The sequence below is a fragment of the Leptopilina boulardi genome, unplaced genomic scaffold, assembly GCF_019393585.1.
Source record: "Leptopilina boulardi isolate dan_hultmark-lab unplaced genomic scaffold, ZJU_Lbou_2.1 LbouV2_163, whole genome shotgun sequence".
Classification (NCBI taxonomy): domain Eukaryota; kingdom Metazoa; phylum Arthropoda; class Insecta; order Hymenoptera; family Figitidae; genus Leptopilina; species Leptopilina boulardi.
This window is the reverse complement of record NW_026137711.1, coordinates 29,766-38,362: the sequence shown is the minus strand read 5'-3', so window position 1 is coordinate 38,362 and position 8,597 is coordinate 29,766. Positions and strand designations below refer to the sequence as shown.

Here is an 8,597-nt window from a genome sequence, read left to right as displayed (position 1 = left end):
AGCTTTCTTCTGCATGGGTAGACATGTCAATGTTGATTGCTTTTATCTCTGTCAGACATATGCGAGGATTCCCAAACATTTAGTAAGAGATAATGTTAATTTATTAGTTCTTTTTCGTCAGGATGAAACAAATTTAAAACATGTGTATGATGATCATGTTAATACAGACATGACATTTACCAAGTTTCGTGAGCTTTGTTCAACATGTTGGAACTCTGATAAATATGGCTTCGTAGTCATTGATAAAGATTGCAATCTGAATGAGGGGAGATATAGGAAAGGTTTTGACTGCTTCATAACACTATAAATAGAAGGTAATTAGTTCCATGAGTATTAGTCTAGTGTACATCTTTGAACTAACAACATGTTTCGTAAGGAGAAAGAGTATCTCCGCCAAATTGCCAAAGCTAGTGAGGCCATTAGACGGAAACATCGCATGTTAAAAATTGGAAAAGAAGCTGTTGAAAATGTTTTGAGTGAAACTTTTAAACCTATAGTTCAACCCTTAGAGAAAATTGTTAACCTCTCTGATGTTAAACATGAAAATCATAAGATAGAAAAGAAGGAGGAGGTAATTAAAAGTAAAGATGAATTAGATGATAGTATGAATTTTTTGAGTGCTGATGAAGATGAAACATCAGTAATTCCAGGCTTTGAATATGATAAAGTAGTTAATAAATATATATACTTGCTAGATCATAATAGAAAGCAATGTTTAGATACGTTGTACGGAGTATATAAGGTTAAAAATGGTTCTCTCCAGATTGGTGATGCACCAATAAGTTTTAAAGATCACTTAATAAATGTTGGTGATAAACGTTTTAATATTACTTCCGGTTTATTGGAACTGTTATTTAAAAATAAACCTGAAATGTCATACATTAGCGATGATGATATGAATAATTATAAACAAATTCTCATCATCTCCAATGCTCACAGAAAAAATTATAGTTCTTCTGAACCTATACGTACAAGTAAAACTTTTAAATATGGCAATATTATTTTAAAACTTTTTCCTCATAATGAAACACCAAAAAGACGATCAAAAACTGGCACTTCACTACCACATTTTATGATTGCAAAAAAAAGTTTTCAACCAGACTATATCTATTGGGATGATCCTAACGAATTGGTTGACCGTCTTCGATTGCTTATGGCATCTCAAGCAGCTGGGAATCCCAGTCACAATAATGAAATTATGTCAATCATAGAAGAATTACGTGAAGCGCAAATTATATATTGAAAATTATTGTTTCATTTAGTCAGGCTCAAGAAAAGTATATAAGGAGGTGTTCCATCAACTTTCTCTCAGTCTTAAGATGAGCATTGACGTGTTTGGACATCCTCTTAATGAAAGAGGAATTGTAAGGGTCGCAAGAGGACCTCCAGGTCCACCTGGAATTGGTTTTAAAATTAACTCAGAAGGTCACTTCGACTTACAGGGTAGAAAAATTTCCAATGTTGCTGATGCAAAAGAAAAAACTGACGTAGTTAATTTACAACTTGCACAACGTTTAGTCGAAAACGAGTTAAGACTAATATATCAAGTAACGTCTTCACTGCGAAAAGAAATTGACAATAACTATATATTATTAAAAATTCTCGAAGACTCTATAAACGAAAAAATAAAAGTCTTGGAAAGAGAAATAAATACTGATTTATCATATCGAAACGCTGAAATTATCAGTCAATTGGATGCTCGTTTGAGTACTCTAGAAAATGAACGACAAAAAGAAAACAGTAGTGACTGAACTTCATAGTCAGGCAAGGAGGAATTATCATCGCCGCCGAGTCGACATGCGTGATATTGATGAGACTTGGCAAGCAGATTTAGTAGAAATGTTACCTTATTCCAAAGTAAATAAAGGTTTTAAGTATTTACTAACAGTTATAGATATATTTTCCAAATACGCTTGGGCTGTTCCTGTAAAAAGTAAAAATGGAAAAGATGTCACTAACGCTATGAAATCCATATTCATAGAAGGACGTATTCCAAAAAATCTACATTCTGATAAAGGTAAAGAATTCTATAATTCTCAGTTTGAAGCTTTAATGAAAAAGTATAAAATTAATTTCTACTCAACATTCAGTAATTTGAAAGCATCTATTGTTGAACGATTTAATCGAACTCTAAAACGAAAAATGTGGATGCAATTCAGTCTACGTGGAAATTATAAATGGTATGATATATTACCTAAACTCATTTCCAATTATAATAACACTAAACATCGGACTATTGGAATGAAGCCGAAAGATGTTACTGCAGAAGATGTTGAGATTTTGAAAGAAAGATTTTTGAAGCTAAGAAAAATACCTTTAAAGAAAGCAAAGTTTAAAATTGGTGACAAAGTTCGAGTTAGCAAGTATAAAAGCGTGTTTGAAAAAGGTTACACTCCCAATTGGACAACAGAAATATTCACAATAGATCAAGTCTTGTCAACTAAACCTATAACTTATAAACTCAAAGACTATCAAGATCAACCCATTAGTGGAGGATTCTATGCAGAGGAACTTCTTAAAGTAAAATATGCAGATATTTATCTGGTTGAAAAAATTCTCAAGACACGTGGAAATAAAGTTCTCGTCAAATGGCTTGGCTTTGATAACTCTCACAATACTTGGGAAGAGAAAGCAAATTTATAATTTAAATCAAAATTTATTCTAATAATAAACATTGACAATGCCAAATTCAAATATTAATCTCAAAATTGAAACAAGCAGAAATCAATTTGAAACAATTATCACAAAGTGAATTTAATACTCTCTATAATGTAACTGTTTAATAAAATATAATTTAAACATTATTGTAGAACTCTAGTCGTCGAATAAGATCTTCGACAAAGTGCAACATACTTTCATGATATGCACGTTGTAATTTTACATAATTTAAGGTTAAATCAACAATGAATCAACAATGAATCAACAATGAATCAACAATGAATCAACAATGAATCAACAATGAATCAACAATGAATCAACAATGAATCAACAATGAATCAACAATGAATCAATAATGATTTAACCTTAAATTATGTAAAATTACTACGTGCATATTATGAAAGTATGTTGCACTTTGTCGAAGATCTTATTCGAGGACTAGAGTTCTACAATAATGTTTAAATTATATTTTATTAAACAGTTACATTATAGAGAGTATTAAATTCACTTTGTGATAATTGTTTCAAATTGATTTCTGCTTGTTTCAATTTTGAGATTAATATTTGAATTTGGCATTGTCAATGTTTATTATTAGAATAAAATTATAAAAAGCAATTTTTTATTAATATTTAAATTAAATCAATTTTAATTATGAGTTATGTATATACAAGGTTTTTATAAATAAAAAAATACATAAAATTTATAATATTTTTTTACATTTATTTAACATGAAAATCCTTACATTTTATTTTACAAAAATATTTACAATTCTTCGATTTCTGGGATCCTATAGTGACCCCAGGGTAGAGTATCAGTACTCTCGGTAAGCAAGTACCTTTTATCATCATACGGATTTAATGCTACTTTAACTTGTTTAACTGTTTCTATATTATGTAACCGTGACCTAATGTTGTATTGAGTTCTAGTCTGAATCTTAAAATCACGCAAGCATTCAACGTAATCGTCAAAATGAATAGACTTTTTGACGACTCCCGCTTTAATGCCTTTAGCTTTCTTAACGAAATCTTCACCTTCAACGCGTATGCTATACATTTTACTCCGCAAGCCAACAAATTCGGTAACAATTTTACCATTGCACTCGTCCTTCATTAGGCCGAGTACTTTTTTGTTGACTTGCGGAATACCATACGCATTGTTTACCGGATAGTCAGATGTGTCGAACTTGTGGATGTCTTCTTTCATATCTTTATATATGTCTTGACATTTCACTACGTACACTAGACTGTCAGTGTCTGTGTACAACAGTTTACATGCTTTACCATATTTCGGAAGCATGTAACTGTAGTGAAAGTCATAGACAAGCGTTTTCGAGACATCCAACACACTTAAACCCACATAAATCGGTTTATTGAGTAGGACCTCAGTCTTTCGTAATTCGATGGCCACAAGGTCTTCATCGAATATTGCACGACTGTGGAAATTGGGCCGAGAGATAAGGGCTTCGGCACCATATCTGCCGAACCAGTGTGTAACCAATTTAATGTCTACATGCTTGCGAACATTTTCCATGGTCTTACCATACACTGCGTTATTCATTAATTTGAATAAATTCTTTTCAAATTCATTTTTCGCAGTTGTTCGCATGGCAGTATTATAGTCTATATAGGGTTTCAACCATTGTGATTGGTTGAATTGGAGCACCCGATGTATTTTGACTAGTTTGAGACCGTTCCCAAGAGCCTGTTTCAATGCACGATAATGCATCACGTACTTCTCTTTAGGCAGGAGAGTTGTGAGTAATTTCTCCTGCTTAGACATGGGAGGTTTTGCATTAACTGCGCAAAACGGTAAGTCTTTATGAGAATCGTGAAGGCTCTCAGGATATTCGAGATCGACTTCCAACATGTACCCGACTGAAGAGTCGTCGGGTACGTTGAAGTCAAAGGTCTCGTCTGGGTTGGCAATCCACTTGAAACCACCAATTGGTAGCGCTTGTGCCATTGCCCAACCATATAAATTATTCGCGTCAAAATACATAATATATTGGGTGTCTTGCGTAGGATCGAACTGATCCATATAGGGATTGTTCGCTTTAGCGTAACGGTTACAACACTGGCTAATACCACCTCTGATACCCGACTCAATAAACATCATCATGTCTATATCGGTTATAAGTTGCAATGTTATGCCCGTATATTTGAGCATAGCATCCCAAGTTAAACCGGGGGTAGTATAATAGTGTGCTGGATCTAACCTGTACGCGTTTAAACATTGTTCGCGAAAGTTCTCAAAGACATCGGCGAGTAATAACACGTCTGTTTTCATATAAAGGTGAACGTAATCGTTAAAGGTTTGACAATTAAATTCAGACCAGACTTTTTGCGCATGCTCATATTCACCATCGGATATACCAGCATCATAGAGAGTACTATAGAATCTCTCTTTGGCTGGTAATTCGGTGTCATCCAACTTACTTCGCGAGTCTAAATACTCGTAAGGGAAGACACCTTTTCTCGTTAATAATTTAATTTTTTCACGATCTGTCACCGTACTGGCAAATACGGATTCAACAATTTTATATTCGTCAAGATATGACGCTAATTTTTCTAGAGATGCTGCCATGAATCTAAACGAGTCAATGAAGCGTAATTTAACCACACTCCCCTTGATATTTTTCGTAAAGGATATATATTTCTCCTTGTTCAAGGGGAGGAGGTCAACTCGGCCTTCAAAGCTCGTCGATACAGCATGAATTATAAAGTGTGCATCGTACCCACTTAAATTATGAAATACAATGGGTACAATTTGGCACTCATGATAATTCAAGTTGCATGATTCATGCGCAGCACCTCTATATTTGCCAGTAAGATGACAATGATCGCGAACCTTTTTAACATTAGCTGGAATATTCTTACGGCAAATATGGCATACGCTTGCTTTTTTAAAATCAGCAATTTGCTGAGGAGTTAAGGCATCCATAGAAATAGGATTCTTAAATACATTATCAATTTTCTCGGAAAATTGCCTTAACTCGTCAGCAAACCACTTGGCAGGATCATTTTCCTGCCTCGGACACGGTACATACACGGACAATGAGTCATCGTAACTACATTTTACATAATAACCTATACTAAGCAATTTATGACGCTGGAAAATTTCAGTTTTACTTAAATTATCTGTATCTTCTTCAACGGGAAGAAGTAAACTTTCACAGTCGGCATAGATGATAAAAGGAACTTTCTCCTTATTATCATAATTTTTAAAGGTAATTTTACAATTTTCAGCATTCGGTAATTTTACGCTACATACATTCATACGTTTACATTTTTCATCGTGTACATTCAATTTTTCCGCTGATGAAAAATAGTGTAAACAACGATCACAAATATATTTTTTACATTTATGGTTAGTCAATTGTTTGGATACTAACCGCGATAAATTTTTAATCCAAACATAGTGGAAATTCATAAAATCAATATCGTTTGAATCATTGTTTACATTATCTTCATTAACACTTTCATCTATATAATAATCTACTACATGTAACAGGTTTACATGCTGATCCCTCTTCTCTGCGGTCAGATGAAGAGGGTGAACAGAGAAATTACCATATCTTTTGGTAAGACCGTATACATTTATCGAGATATTGTTAAGCATTTCAAATTTAGGTATACTTTTCAGCGCTACAGGGAATTCAATACCATCAAAATTTAATTCATTTTCAATATCAGTGTAACTAGACACACGTTCGGGATGTGACACGTCATGTAAAGCGGAAAGTATAGCCCATTTAAAACACTTATTATCTTTTTCATTTTCTACATTAATACACGCATGTTTGGCTCTTATTTTTGGGGGTAAACTGATATATGAACTCGCACGCATGGGGTTATATTTATTAACATTAATTTCTAACTTAACTATAGACTGCAGATTCCAGCTGGACCCCTTCTCATGGAACTCCTCCACATTCCTCAGGATTGGCTGCTTCAAATTGACCTCGAACCAATCCTCCAATGAAGTTGTGGGGAAGATGCTGTTAGATTTAGAAGAGAATGGAATTGGCTGCACTACCTCCACTTCATTCTGCACTCTTTTAAAATTAGCAGTTAAAACACCATATACGATAATGGGACCATTTTGATTTAAGGCATCTTGAATGTGCTCTTGAAACAAAATGGCCGCATCGTTCAAAAACGCACCTATATCTACATGTACAATATTTAATATGACATACGTGTACAATCGGCACTCAAACGCTGACTCACACATAGCCCAACGCACGCGATTATTAATATTAGGGTCTTGTATACCACCGCCCTCTACCGCTTGAGATTCGAACAAAACTCTAAATCTCATAATGAATTGTAGAATGTTCTGGCAACGACTTTTCTCATGCGTAAATTGCATAGATCTTAAAAGACTTGTTAAAACTTGTTCGTTGCAAGAACATTCTGCAACCCATCGCGCTATAAACTCGTTTTTAACAGCGCCATTGCGCAAACTCGCGAGTAATTCAAGAGCATCCTTGATGAGTGCAATAGTGACCTCGCACTCATCAAGGATGGTCTGATAATTGGGTCGCTTCGCAGGTCTCCCAATGCCTGCAAACTTTCGTTTACCAGGCATTGTCGCGTAAAAATAAATAAAAAAAACAATAGAAATAAATAATATAAAAATAGAACAAAAAATTTATAAACAAAATAATAATAAAGAAAAAAAAATGAATAATAAAGAAATTAATAAAAAAAGAAAAAACGTACTTATATACTAATCCTTAATCTAATAACACGCAAAAAAAGAACCAAGCACACAAAAAACAAGAACCAAGCACACAAAAAAAACTTATAAAATAAAATTAAATGTCAAAACGCAAGAAAAAATACAATAAATAAAAGTTCGCTCTATTACAGTTTGCTTTGCTGCGACTAAGCTGCACTAGCTCACAGAATAGAATGAGTTTCACGGCTTGAAATCCTTGTATTTATAGCTAAATATAACCGCGCACGCGCAATAGCATGGACCTCCCCAGAATACTATTCACGCATGCGCAGACATTGTAAACTCGATCATTTTTAAAATATATATATACAATAGCATATATATATTTAATATTCTGAACTTTTCACGCATGCGTAGATAGACTAACTCTTACTGCGCATGCGCAAAGAGATGAGTCGAGAAAATTTTTTTATTTATTTTTTTATTTTATTTTATTTTTTTTATTTTTTTTTTTTATTTTTTTTTTTTTTTTTATTTTTTTTTTTTTTTTTTTTTTTTTTTATTTTTTTATTTTTTTTTTTTTTTATTTTTTTTTTTTTTATCCAAAAAGCTATGATGCCATCGTCGTAGTCACGACCGCCGTCACCCTCACCACCACCGTCCTGGTAGTAAGAATATACCCACCGGTGGAAAGGTGATGGCGGTGGCGATGAGTGTGACGGTAGTGGAAGCTACGACGATGGCGGCGATGATGGCGGTGGCGATGGTGGCGGCGCCTCGGAATTACCACCACCGGCAACTCCATTTGAGTCAACCAGGAGTTGGGCGACTCTGGAATGGGAGTTCCCCCTTCCCCTGGTGGTGGAGTTTGGAACTAAAAAGAAAAAGAGTTAATTTCAAATTTAAATTTTAAAAATTAATTATACTTACTGCCGGTGGTGGCTCCTCATCATTTTCCCCCGCAGACAGCTCATAATAGCCATCATCCACCTCTAGACCCCCTTCTGCGGGGGAATTGGGGGGAGTTTCTAGAAGCTCATATTCTCTCTGAAAAAATATATTATATTTTATATTATATATTATATTATATTTTATATTATATTTTATAATATATATATTTAATGAGTAATTATTATGTACTTACATTTCTCAATTGTTCCTCAACACATTGCCAGCAGTGGCACCCTTCCATTTTAGGACTGCTCTCGTGGCTCATCTAGAACAGATTATGACGATCCACGAGAGCAGTCCGACTC

At 34.0% G+C, this 8,597-nt stretch overlaps 2 protein-coding genes across 2 annotated transcripts; one reads left to right on the top strand and one right to left on the bottom strand.

The window, feature by feature from the left end:
* The first annotated feature begins 364 nt into the window (after window positions 1–364).
* On the top strand, window positions 365–1,243 carry LOC127277009 (uncharacterized). The gene has a single exon (XM_051297797.1). It carries the CDS (start codon window positions 365–367, stop codon window positions 1,241–1,243), a length of 879 nt encoding a protein of 292 aa, XP_051153754.1.
* A 2,177-nt stretch (window positions 1,244–3,420) lies between these two features.
* On the bottom strand, window positions 3,421–7,248 carry LOC127277008 (uncharacterized). Its single transcript, XM_051297796.1, has one exon. It carries the CDS (start codon window positions 7,246–7,248, stop codon window positions 3,421–3,423), a length of 3,828 nt encoding a protein of 1,275 aa, XP_051153753.1.
* Between the last annotated feature and the right edge of the window lie 1,349 nt (window positions 7,249–8,597).